Raw genomic sequence first — 13,664 nt, forward strand, 5'->3', positions numbered from 1 at the left:
ATAATCACAGAGATGTATAGCACGGAAACAGACCCTTTGGTCCAACTCATCCCTGTCAACCAGATATCTTAATTTAATCTAGTCCCATTTGCCACCATTTGGCTCATATCCCTCTAAATCTTTCCAATTCATGTACCCTTCCAGATGCCTTGTAAATGTTGTAATCATACCAGCCTCCATCAACACTTCTGGCAGCTCATTCCATATATGCACCACCCTCTGCGTGAAAATGTTACTCCTTGGGCCCCTTTTAAATTCTCCTCCCACCACCTTAAACCTATGTGCCCTGGTTTTGGACTCCCCTAAACTGGGAAAAAGATCTTGGCTGTTCACCCTATCCATGCATGTCCTCATGATTTTATAAATCTCTATCAGATCACCCCTTAGCCTCGGACACTCCAGGGAAAATAGCCTCAACCTATTCAGCTCCTCCCTATAGCTCAAACCCTCCACCCCTGCAACACCCTTCTTAACCTTTTCCAAACCCTTTCAAGTTTCACAACATCTTTCCTTTAACAGGGAGACCAGAAATGAACATTCCAAAAAGTGGCCTAGCCAATGCCCTGTACAGCTGCAACAAAACATTACAACTTATACTCAATACCTTTATCAATAAAGGCAAGCATACCAAAAGCATTATTCACTAGCTAGTCTAACTGCAACTCCACTTTCAAGGAACTATACATCTGCGTTCCTTTGTTCAGCAACATGCCCTGGATCCTCCCATTAACTGTACAAGTCCTGTCTTGTTTGCAACACCTCACATTTTCATTTAAAATAATCTACATCTGTCGCTCTTTGGTCCATCTGATCAAGGTCCCGCTGTATCCTGAGATAACCTTTTTTCAGCATCCACTATACCATCTCTTTTTCTTTACTGCCAAGCAGTAAAAAAAATTCAAATAGGCCCAGCACAATTTAACTCCTATATCCAACTGTGAACCTTCAGTTTCAGTGTTTCCAAACAGCAAGAGTGACATAACTAAAGCCTCTTTATGGCCAAATTGAATAAATGAATTGGTCCTAGTTAGCAATGCCAAGTAGCCAGAATACAGCTGAAAAATTTCTACTTTTAAACTATTTAAGTAAATAGAACAAACAGCTTCTTATTATGGTTGCTGGTAGTTCTACACTTTTTCTTGTCTGCAGTGGAAAACTATGTTGACTCTTCCGTTTTAGGTCAGTGAAATGACTTTGCCCTTATGGGCTCCAACGGCTCAACGTGGAATGAACTTAGTAACCTTCCAAAATTCAAATGTTAACACAGAAGCAAGTGTGCTCTGAAAACATACTTAACGAGGCAAGTTGCATATCATTTAACAGTACCTTGAACTTCCGCATAGATTGATAGAGCCTGCCCAGGTTTCCGTAATGCTTTGCAGTCTGCACATTGAATTCACCAAAGGCTTTCTTGGCTAACTGGAGTGAGGAAAGGTGCAAATCATGAGCCTCCTGAAGAAGCCGTTGCTCGGTTTCCTTGTTATGACAGTCAATAGCAATCTCCTCCAGTATAAGCGCTGCAAAGAAAATACATCTATGACAAAATCAATTTGAAAACAGACTTCAGAGGACAGGATTAATGACAGAAACCCTGAGAATTCATTAAATCCAAAATGACAAAAGCAGAACATCAGGCTGACCACATTCAGTTCAAGAAACCAACTTAAGAGCAATTGGAGATGTTGGGGAATACATATTAGCCTTGCTAGCAATGGCTATATTCGATAAATTAGTTTGGGAAAAAAATAAAGAGGTCAGATATTGAATACAGACAGTGTTATAAACTGGAGGCACACTATGCTCCCCCCACCGCAAGAACTAAAACCAAAACGTCTGAAGAAGTGTACCTTGCCCTATAATTGCGAAGTGGTGCAACCTGCTTTTCAGAAACTTGTAACTGTTAAAGAAGTCACTTCTAAAAAAAAGTAACAATTTACTTATCTAACTCTAACAGTGAACAAATTAACTAACTATTAACAAGCTGAATAAATCCCTTCTAACTACTAACTAGTCCCAAATAAAGCAACAATAAATGCAAGTCCCCACATATATAAAAGATAGAATTTAGGCTCTTGAAATTACAGCCAGGATACATTTCTTCTGGAATGTTCTATGCCTTCTCCATCAATTCTTCTGTCAGGAATATTAACCAGTTGTACTATTGGTATTTAGACGGCGCTTTCTCTAAGACATGGAGGAGGCTGTGACGGCCAGCGATTCTATCTTGAGAGCTAAGGGCCATTAGTTTTGACAGCTAGCAGCTAGCTCTGGAGCACTGTCCAACTGTCCCACTGCCCCCTTCTTTTAAACCCTTGATGACATACCAATAGTTCTTACAAAAGGATTGGTCCTGTGTTATCAAAACCAGATTTAATTTTAATAGGCTTTTTGTACCCAAGTGTCTAGTTCAAATTAATTGACTAAATTCAAAAGTTTGTTGCCTTGATAAAAATTGCTGCTTAGCTAGCTAACTATGGCCTTTCAACACAAATTTTTCAACTTGGGCACGATCTGTGGACTTGCAAACTTTCAAGCTGCTCTTCACAAGCAAATATTCTAATCTCTAAGCACCGAAAAAGCACAGATCTTTTAAAAGGGGCCATGCAATGCTATCCCCCCCAGCATTTTACAAATACCAAATTTTAACTTCCTGCCTCCCAATCCACAAGCCCTCTACCCAACTTCACAATGCCTCCTCCCCTCAAGAAAAAAAGTGAACCATCAATATGACAAGATGGTTTTTTTTAAAAAAAACCTTAACTCCACTTTATTACAATTAGCTCACTAATCCAGTACTACACATTTTATACTAATTCTATATCAAATATAGAATCCTACCTTTTTTTTCTTCATTCATTTAAGGGAGAAGGTGGTGTCACTGGCTAGGCAGCATTTATTGCCCATGCTTAATTGCCCAGAGGGCAGTTCAGAGTCAACCACATTGCTGTGGGTCTGGAATCACATGTAGGCCAGACCAGGTAAGGATGGTAGTTTCCATCCCTAAAGGACATTAGAGAACCAAAGGGTGATTTTCCTGACTATTGACATTGGATTCACAGTCATCATTAATTCTTAATTCCAGATTTTTTTTACATGAATTCAAATTCCACCATCTGCCGTGACAGGATTCAAACCCAGAACATTACTCGGGTTTCTGGATTAACAGTCCAGTGATAACACCAATAGGCCACTGCCTCCCAAATAATTTATTTTATACAAACATTTTTCTTTTAACTTCACGATAAAGCATTCACAATAATATTTTCATGATCCGCAACATGTACAATGTGGAAATTAAATGCTTGTAATATGAGACTCCAATGAAATAATCTGTTCTTGTCCTTAAATCTTTCCAGAAATGTCAAAAGATTGTGATCAGTATACATAATTGTCTCTGATGCACTGTTTGCAACTTTAAGATCATTACCAAATTCAATAACTCATTTTCAATGGTTGAATATATTTTCTGGGGGATAGAGGTTTTTTGAAAAATAACCAATTAGCCTTTCAATTCCACAATCATCCTCCTGTAACAACACAGCTCCAACACCTGCAGTGCTTCCATCAATGGTAACTTTGAAGTGTTTCAAGAAATTTGGTGTGGCTAAAACTGGTGCATTGGTTAATACTGCTTTTAAATTCTCAAATGACTCCTGGCATTGTTCTGTCCATCAAAATTTTGCTTTTTTTTAAAAAAAGAAACAAATTTGTCAATGGTACCACTATGCTACTAAAGTTTGGTACTGATTTCCTGTAGAATCCTGCTAAATCCCAAAATTTGTAGCACTTCCTTCTTGGAGGACAGTCCTGGAAATTCCTCGATGACCTTCATCTTCATGTTCTTTGGTATCATTGCTCTTCACATTCTTTCGTGATCTTTCCACAAATGGCTAAAGATCACTAAGTCATCTATGTAGATGGTACAGTTAGTCAATCCTGCAATGACTCTGTTCATAAACTTCTGAAAACTGGCTGACTGCTGCATTTTCCATTCCAAACGGCATTACTTTAAATGGATATAGCCCATTTGGGGTTACAAAAGCAGAAGCTTCTTTTGCTCTCTCTAACAAAAGGTACTTTTCTGACATAAGTGGCTTGTCTTACTTTCTACACCACCCCCCCTCTCCCCCCACTCTCTCCCTCTCTCTCTCTCACACACACACACACACACACACACACACACACACACACACTCTCTGTGTTAACCTTCCGATAATCTACACAGAGTTGCTGAGTACCATCAGGTTTGGGAACCAACATGATCGGCGAACTCGCTTTGACTCATCTCTATGATGTCTTCTTGATGCATTGCTTCCACTTCCTTCGGAACCTGCACCGACTTGAGAAGATTAACACGTAGGGGTGGTGGTTTATCGGAAGAGCACTCCCTACGTCAACCTCATGTACTACGGCACTAGTCCTCCCCATTCTATTTCTGCACAGGTCCTCATAGCACTCCAACAAATCTCTTTTCAGTTCTCTGTTTCTGGGATAGATAACTCACAACCTTATCCCATTCCTTAAAACCTCATGAAGGAATTTTTTTTTCTGAGGCACATCAAAATCCAAATCCTGTGGATTTGATTCTTCACTGAGTGGCAGTGATTAATGCCTGTTTCCCTGTCATAGTAAGGCTTCGACACGTTCACATCACATAACCGATAGGCTCTCTCTCCTGTCTGGCATCTTTAATCAGACAATTCACCTGATTTCACTTTTTGCTCAATCTGACGGGGACCACTAAACCTTGCTGAAGGGATCTACTACCAGTGGTAACAGCATCAATACTTTATCCCCACAGGCAAACATGCAAACTTTAGACTGCTTATCTCTTCTTGCTTCATTAGGTGCTATGCCACCTTCAAATGTTGTCTATCTAATTCACTTACTGTTTAATCTTTCTCTCACCTCAAATACATAATCCAACTGCAAAATCTCTGACTTCAAACCTATCAACTTTTGCCTAATTTTAAGGGCCCTCTTACTTTGTGCCCAATTATCAATTCAAATGGAGTAACCCGAGTCAATTCATTTGGAGGATCTCTAACAGCAAGATACTTTTATCCCAATCATTTGAGTAATCCTGGCAATAAGCCCTCAGAATTGTCTTTAGGGCCTGATGCCACCTTTCCAATGCTTCCTGGGTTTCAGGATGGTATGTACTTGATTGAACGTGTTTGATGCCTGAACTATCCATGACCTCCTTAAATAATCTGGTAGTAAAACTGGACCCTTGGTCGGATTGACTCTCCCTGGGCAGTTCATTATGGGTTAAGAAAGCAAGCAACTCCTCCACAACCACTTCCGCCTTGACATTCTATGATGGAATTGCCTCCGGTAACCTGCTAGACACAATCATTATGGTTAGCAAATACCGGTTCCCACTCTGGTTTCAGGGAAGGGACCTATACAAATCAGTTATAAACTATGTCAAAGGTTCTTCAAATGCAGGAAAGCCACAGGCAGTAATAAAACCAGTGCTTTTGATGCCAATTCCTCCCATTGGACACGTATGACAAGTACAACAAAATTCAACCATATCTTTATGTAACCCAGGGCAATAAAAATGTTTCTGTATCCCAGCCAGTCTTCCTCACTCCTAGATAACTTCCTACAGGTAATTTGTATGCTACCCACAATAATTCTTGTCTGTATTCCACCAGCAGCACAACCCAATGAACTTCCACCCATTTCTCATCTGCACTAACCTGCCAATCTCCATTTCCGCTTTAAGATTTTAAGAGTAGGCTTTATGATACAAATCCTTTATCAGTTCATCTTTTTGTTGTAACTCCATTAATCTTGCAGAACTAAACACCTTTGCCTGATCCTCTACCCACTTCAGTTTTTCCTTCACCATTTCATCAAACAGTGTCAGTTAACGGGGCCTTAATTCCTTTATCATTCTCTTTTGTTTTAATTTACAGCTGTGGGATCTCGTCACCACATAGAAGGAAAATATTGTGAAATTCTTCCGGACTAAGTCCTCAGTTCCCTGGGTCTCCTTTGGCTTCTCTAGTACTATGGGCACCACACCCTCCTGTGATCCAGCTAGATTATTTCCAAGAACAAACTATATTCCTGGAATAGCCAAATTTTTTCATCACCATCACTATCGCTTCCCTAGTCTTGATTGGACTTTCTAGCCTTAGCTCACACAGGAGAACACTGATGTCTGGCCACAGATCACCACGCTCTCAGAATTTCAGAAGGAGTGCAAATATTTTCATTTCTTACAATCAGAGACCGACTAGCTCCTGTATCTCTCAATATTTTAACTTGTTTACTTACTTCCCCTGTTCTAACTGTGCAAAACTCTGACCCATACAGGTGAAGTCTTTGAAAAGATTGGGTGCTATTTCACTATCCAGCCTATGACTAGACAGTGCACTCTCCTGCAGCTCCTTTTCTACTCTTTGTTTTTCATTGAAAGGTTTCCTTTCCCAATTTCTATCCCCCACAGAATAAAACTGCGGTCCGAAGCTAGCTTTCAATTTAAGCACAAATGTGCATTCATCCACCATATCTGCAGCTCTTTGTTCTGATTTTTTGTTCCTCCCCATCAGGTCTTAGCACTTCAGGAAGGGAGTTTTAAAATTCCTCCAAAAGAATTCTCTCCAAAAACCTCATCTGTCCTCTCAATCTTTAATGCTGTCATCCATCTATTGAAGTTGCTTTGTTTCATTCTTTCAAACTTGATACAAGTCTGACTTGGTTCCTCTCTGACATTTCTGAACCACTATCTGTATGTTTCTGGTACCAATTCATTGGCACTCAAAGTAGCTTTCTTCATTTTCTCCTAACATCTCCCCTGACAGCACAGCAAAATCCTCACTAGCCCTGCCTACCAACTTGGTCCAAATTAGCATTACCCACAGAGTCTCTGGCCAGTTCATTTGTTTAGCCAATTTCTCAAAGCAAGTGAAAAAGGCTTCTATATCTTTTTACAATGAATTTTGGTAATATTTGGACATTTTTTCATATCCCTACCAGACTTTTGGCTATGACAGATTTGCTCATTATCACGATCCTTCTCACTAAGCCTACCTGCTACCTCCATCGCCATCCTTTTAAGTCGACTTTCTCCTTCTTCTCTCTTTTTCCCCTTTCCTCTGCCTTTCCTCTCCCTTTTATTCTACCAGGGCAATTCTTTCCTTTGTTTTTCCTCTGCATTTAACCATAATTCAAAGTTTCTGTTCCCATTAATGTTCAAGCTGCTTCATCTGCAAGTGATTTCTAGCAATTTCCAAAAGATTCTGATGGCATTTCCAGCAAATTTAAATATCAAACTATTGCTGTAATTACCTTGCCTTTTCGCACAGACTAAAGGCAATCCCAACTCCAGCAGCTTTGCCTCACTTGCCTTTTGTAAAACCCCTCAAGTCACCTCTTCAGCCCCAGAAAGTCAAAGTGACTAAAAGAGCCATTTCCCCACTTTTGATTTAACCAACAAGCAGCCAAGATTAAGAAGATTCTCCACTTTTCACTTAAGTTTCATTTAAAGATCAAGGAAACCAGTCGCCAGTCCTGTTTAAAACTGCTGGGACCTTTCATACCCTAAATGCATTCTAATCATAGAATCCCTACAGCGTCAGGCCCTTCGGCCCAACAAGTCCACACTGACCCATCCCCATACAGCTCACACAATCTACACATTCCTGAACACTACAGGCAATTTAGCATGGCCAATTCACTTTGCCTGGACATCTTTGGACTGTCGGAGGAAACTGGAGCGCCTGGAGGAAACCCATGCAGACAGGGAGAATCTGCAAACTCTGCACAGACAGTTGTCAGAGTGCAAAATCAAACTCTGGTCCCTGGCGCTGAGGCAGCAGACGAATCTGGACAGATTCCAGACAAGGCCTCAATCTGTTATACAGCAGAGGTTGCCACCACGCCCCCCCCACTGGGAAGTAAAACAAAAACATCCAAAAGAAGTGTACTTGGCCCTACAACTTGTTAAAGGAGTGTGAAAAGTGGTGCAACCTGCTTTTCCGCAGCTTCTGGTGTTAAAAATAAAATAATTCCTGGACACTCACTCTAAAAATCAATGAGTAACACAATTTATATAACTCTAACAGAGAACAAATTAACTAACTCTTAACAACACAAACAAATCCCTTCTAACTACTACCGAGCCCTGAATAAAACAAGATTCTAATGGTATGCTGATCTAATTCGAGAGCTGAGGGCAATTAGCTTTGGCCGACAGCTGCTAGCTCTGGGGCTTTGTCCAACTGCCCTCCTCCTTTTATAGTCTCAATGACATACCAGGACCAATCCTATTGTAAGAAATACTATATTGCCAAAACCGTCAGATTTAAATTTAATTGGTTTTTGGTATCTGTGTGCCTGGTTCAAATTGATTGGCTAATTTCAAAAGCTTGTTGTTATCTTGGCAAAAACTGTGGCTTGGCCTGCTAAATTTGGCCTTTCGGTATAAATGTTTCAATGTGGACGTTCTGTGCACTTGCGAACTTTCAAGCTACTGCTCACAGACTTTCATTTTAAATCTCCAAATACAAAACAAGCATACAATCTTTTAACGGAACCACACAGTCCTTTCCCCTCCAGCATTTTACAAACACCAAATTCAAACTTCCTGCTTCCCAATCCACAAGCACTCTACCAAACTTCGCAACAAACAGTTCCAGTATTCACATACAAATTATGCCAAAAAAAATTCTGCTCGTCTTCCGATACCTATTTTGAAACCCTCAGTCTTTTTGGAAAGAGAGCGCATTGAATTCAATATCAAAATTTCTATCCTTAAACATAATCAGAGAAAACAATGTGCTTCAGATGTCCTTGGAGATACACATGATTGATTCAGCTGGAGAAGTATTTTTAGTCTTAAATGCTAGTCACATTTTGGTGCCTCACATTTTCAAAAGAAAATTTTAAAAGAATGAAAATTGCTAAACAACTAACTGCAATCTAAAGCTCTTTTGAATTAGGAGAATTTCTTTTAGATCGGAAAGCTGCATGTATTGAGAAGGGAAACATGGGACCCATAAACAGATGGCCAACAAGTTATTGGTACCGCCCATTATAATAAAGGGTAGAGTGACTGAATATATTGAAAATTTTCAGTTGATCAGAAAAGGATGAGCATTTGTACAAAATGGTCATGCCCATTCCAAGTGGAATGTTTTGAAAAGTTGGCCAAGAGTTTCGACACAAAAATGTCTATGGATGTTATTTCTGAAATGCAGAGACACTGGATAAACTATCCATCATAAATCTGTTAATCCATGTTAAAGACAATGGAATCAAAGTCAAATTATTGACCAAGTTTAGAAGGTGGCAGGTGAAAAAATATTGTGCAGTACTCCAATTGGCAGGGTTACCAGTGATAGCCCTCAACGACCCATTTGGGACTTTCAACTATGCTTTATGGCCTGGATATTTCAACAGGCAGTCACTAATGCAATATTGACTGGGGCTGTGTGTTGAGACTGTGCAGAATCCCAGTTGGAGCATATTAGAGTCAGAGTTACGAAAAACGGAAACAGACTTTAGTCCAAGTCTTCCATTCCAACCAGAGATCCTAAATTTAATCTAGTCCCATTTGCCAGCATTCGGCCGATATCCCTCGAAACCCTTCCTATTCATATACCCACCCAGATGTCTTTTAAGTGCTGTAATTGTACCAGTCTCTACCACTACTTCTGGCAACTCATTCCATATACGCAATACCCTCTGTATGCAGACGGTGCCCCTTAGCTCACTTTTAAATCATTCCCCTCTCACCTTAAACCTATGTTTTCTAGTTTAGAACTCCCCGATGCTGGAGAAAAGATCTTGTCTATTTACCATATCCATGTCCCTCATGATTTTATAAACCTCTATAAAAAGTCACCCCTCAGCCTCCGACACCTCTGGGAAAATAGTTCCAGCTGATTCAACTATTTCCCAACAGCTCAAATTCTCCAACCCTGGCAACATGTTTGAAAGGCTTCTGAAAAGATTTACAAGTTTCACAACATCCTTCCTACAGCAGCAAGACTAAAATTGCATGCAGTATTCCAAAAGTGGCCTGACCAATGTCCTGTACAGCTGCAACATGACCTCCCAACACACTGACCAATGAAGGTAAACATACCAAATGCCTTCTTCACTATCCTATACACCGGTGACTCCACTTTCAAGGAACTATGAAACTGCACTCCAAGGTCTGTGTTTGGCCACACGCCCCAGGACTTCACCATTTGGTGTCTAAGTCCTGTCCTGACTTGACCTTCCAAAATGCAGCACCTCACATTCATCTAAATTAAACTCCATCTGCCACTCCTCATTGTACTGATCCCATTGATCCCATTGTACTGAGGTAGACTTCTTCACCGTCCACTACACCTCCAATTTTAGTGTCATTTACAAACTTACTAACCATACCACTTATGTTCACATCCAAATCATTTATATAAAAGTACACCTTTATATCATTTCAGCTATGGTAATCCCCAGGCAGTTTTATTTCAAAAGTATTACTGAATTCTGTACTGCCTACATGAATCAAGCAAGTTTTCCACATTAATTTTCTGCATAATTTCAACCTCTTTGTTTCCATCCAAATATTCTTAAATTGGTGGCAGTGGATACGTATCAGCTCAAATAACAATTCTCAAATTCATTTATAATTACAAATTGTACAGTAACACCAATTCCAAGATTAGTCTGTTCAAGCAGACTGAAATGTCAAAAAAAATGAAGACAGGTTATAACATAATGCCACCATGCATTCATTCCAGAGTGTGGACATATAATTTATTCTGAAAAATCACGTATATCTAACCTATCTTGAGCCAAGTTCCACGACTGTCCACGTAATGAGTGAAGACCAGGTGCGGCCAGAAGAATAAAAATTATTAAATTCCTCTATAGCAGCAACTTGTTGGTGCTGTAGGAGTAGTGTTAGCACCGGCTTTAGAGGAGCTTGCCTACCACGGAGCATACAAATGTAAAGCACACACACATACAAAAAAAAATCATACCTCTGGGAAATCTGTATTTTAGTATTCTACTTCAGAGTTTGTTCCATCGTTATCTTTTCTTTTACATGTGCATGTTAACAGTCTTACTATTAAAGAAAAAAAATGACAGACTTGCATGTTCTTTGGTGCCATGCTTCAAAAAAATTTTAAAGGATAAATACCAAGATATTTTTGTAACACAATTACAGTTCCTGCAGACTTAAATTTACATCTGTAGTTCACACAGATAAGCATAAAGCATTCACAGTTCAAAAGTATTGAGTCATAAGATTTGAACAAACAGTGAATTTGAAAATACAAACCTTTAACCCTTTTAGAAGAAGCCAATAGTAAGTGGTCTTCAGGGAGGATATGAGTGATGATGTCTATGGCACGTTCAGCATGGAATCTGTAATGGGAAAAAGAAAGGTACATTTTTAACGGTAAAAAGAAAAGAATATTGTTTCCATCAGGATAGAAGACCTGCAAACTTCAAAGTTTTACTTTATTTTTTACAAATACGAGATGAAGTCCTTGTTGGGCATGGAAAGGAAAGAGGAAGGAAAGAAAAAAGTAATCTCAATCCAGTTTGTAGCAAATGCAGACCCAAAGTACAGATAAATAATAAAAATGGTTATAATCTACAGGTGTAAGCTCTGATGCAAATGCTAACTATATATGACAGATCTATTTCCTGTTTTGCACTACTGTCATTTCAAATGAAAACAATATTTAAATTCGGTCACTCATTCGCAAGCTAATTATAACTCTGAAAAATAAAGCAATAGTTTCCATTCTGACCAATAAGCGTTTTTAACTGTCTATTTTAATAAACAACAGAAGACATTGTTGACATGTAACAAATTACATAACTTACAGTGCATTGTCAAATTTCCCAGAACTATACTGATGTACGTAAGAAGAATAAGCCAGGTCTTCATGAGCTGTTGCTACATGGATGTTCTTCCCTCCAAATACTGACTGCCGGATGTCAAGTGCTGTCTATTGTTTAAAGTTAAAGTTTAAAATTAATTTGGATAAACTGCAATGCCACCACTTGTAAAGTTCTTTAGACAAACTAGTTGTAAATATCAAAAATAAATAAATTAATACTGTGTACCCTCTACGCCTGCCTACAAGTGGAATAATTCACATAACTTTTGAGGCCTCATTATGGCTCAAATGAAAGATCACAAATAGTGCAGTTCAAATCAAGCTGTCATTTGCTTAAAATAGAAAAAGAGCTCCATGTTAGAGGGCAGCTACAAATATCAGTTAGATATTTGAAAATCGGGGAGCCCCTGTATCATCATTAAGCAAGTTTTAACAGCGCAAGTCATTTTCCTTTTGGCACAGTGGCCTTGTTCCAACACGCTCTCCTATATTAAATTTTAAATGACTAGCAGGTGCCTTGACTGGAAAATTTTAATAATAATTACATTAGTTAAAACTTTATAAAAAAATGCAAAAGGAAAAAAGATTCAAAGCCTTCCTGAAAAATAAGTGTCGACAAAAACGGCCAAATGCTTCTCCTCACTGTAAAAAAGGCAGCAACACATTAACAATTGGTGACTTTAACCTTTATGTAGATTGGGAAAATCACAAGGTAGCCACAAGGAAGAATTCATAGTCTGTATTTAGAATAGTTTCCTAGAACAATATGCTGTGGACCAGCCATGCATCAGACCTCTTTGGATCTCGTCACGTGAAATGAAGCAAGTTTAATAAATGATCTCAGAATTTAAAATTTAAAAAAAGGTTTTTTAGGGGCCTGTGATCATAACATGGGAGAATTTAGCATCCTGTTTTTGAGCGATAAAACTTAGGTCACAGGCAATTGTGCCAAACCTTAATAACAACTACCAAGGAATGAGGGCAGGCCAAACTGGTGTGGACTGAAAAAGTTGTTTAGCAAAGAAAAATGGTTGATCAAGAAGACAATTTGCATTTATAAGGTAATACATTAGAAGGCAAAAAAAATGGATGAGGCATGTGACCAAAAAACTGCACGAGAGATATATTTTGAATACAAAAAAACAAAAAAAGGCAAGAAAAATCGTGTGCCAAGGTAGTGTAATTTTAGGAATGGAATTCTAGAGCATCTGCCAGAACCTAGACAAATTAAGCAAGATGTCAGGAGTCACATCACTGGCTCTGGAGAGCGGGAAGTGCTTTTGATGGCATGGTTGTGGAGGGGCAGGGGGGGTGGAAGTTGCTGCATGACTGGAATAGGGTCACAAAGTTAATTAAGTCAGATGCCCATTTTAAATTAGAATGAATAGTAATAGATTTCAGGTGCAAACAGTTAGACCCAATACAGTTTGCAAGAACAGAGACGGTAAAGAAAGAGAACTTGGACTGGGAGTGAGAAATAGGTAACTGAGGTTTTTAAGTGATATGGAAACTGAAGAAATACAGGTTAGTTAGAAGCACATAGCAGGAAGTCACAATAAATTGTGGATAAAAAAGTGATAAAAATATATGTAAACATTTTAGGGCTCAAGTGATGAGATTGAAGGCAACATTCAAGCTCGAAAGCTAGACTCAAAGTGATCGCAACTGCAAACTAAAATCATGGGGAAACAATAAAACACTGTTACAAACAGGAGTTTCATTGAAATAGGATGTGTGCATGCATGTGCAAGTGTGTGGCTGGATGAAAGCTGTTAGCTTTGGGCTTTTATTTTGGTT

At 39.0% G+C, this 13,664-nt stretch overlaps 1 protein-coding gene across 1 annotated transcript in view; it reads right to left on the bottom strand.

The window, feature by feature from the left end:
* appbp2 (amyloid beta precursor protein (cytoplasmic tail) binding protein 2) overlaps nt 1–13,664 on the bottom strand; it is a 69,662-nt gene that overhangs the window by 11,109 nt on the left and 44,889 nt on the right. The window contains exons 9-11 of the mRNA XM_048557269.2: nt 11,851–11,975; nt 11,297–11,382; nt 1,327–1,517 (exon numbers count right to left, since the gene is read on the bottom strand). Of these exons, the coding sequence (XP_048413226.1) occupies nt 1,327–1,517; nt 11,297–11,382; nt 11,851–11,975 (402 nt within the window). The remainder of the gene's footprint in view (nt 1–1,326; nt 1,518–11,296; nt 11,383–11,850; nt 11,976–13,664) is intronic.

This window comes from Stegostoma tigrinum, chromosome 27, assembly GCF_030684315.1.
Source record: "Stegostoma tigrinum isolate sSteTig4 chromosome 27, sSteTig4.hap1, whole genome shotgun sequence".
NCBI lineage: Eukaryota > Metazoa > Chordata > Chondrichthyes > Orectolobiformes > Stegostomatidae > Stegostoma > Stegostoma tigrinum.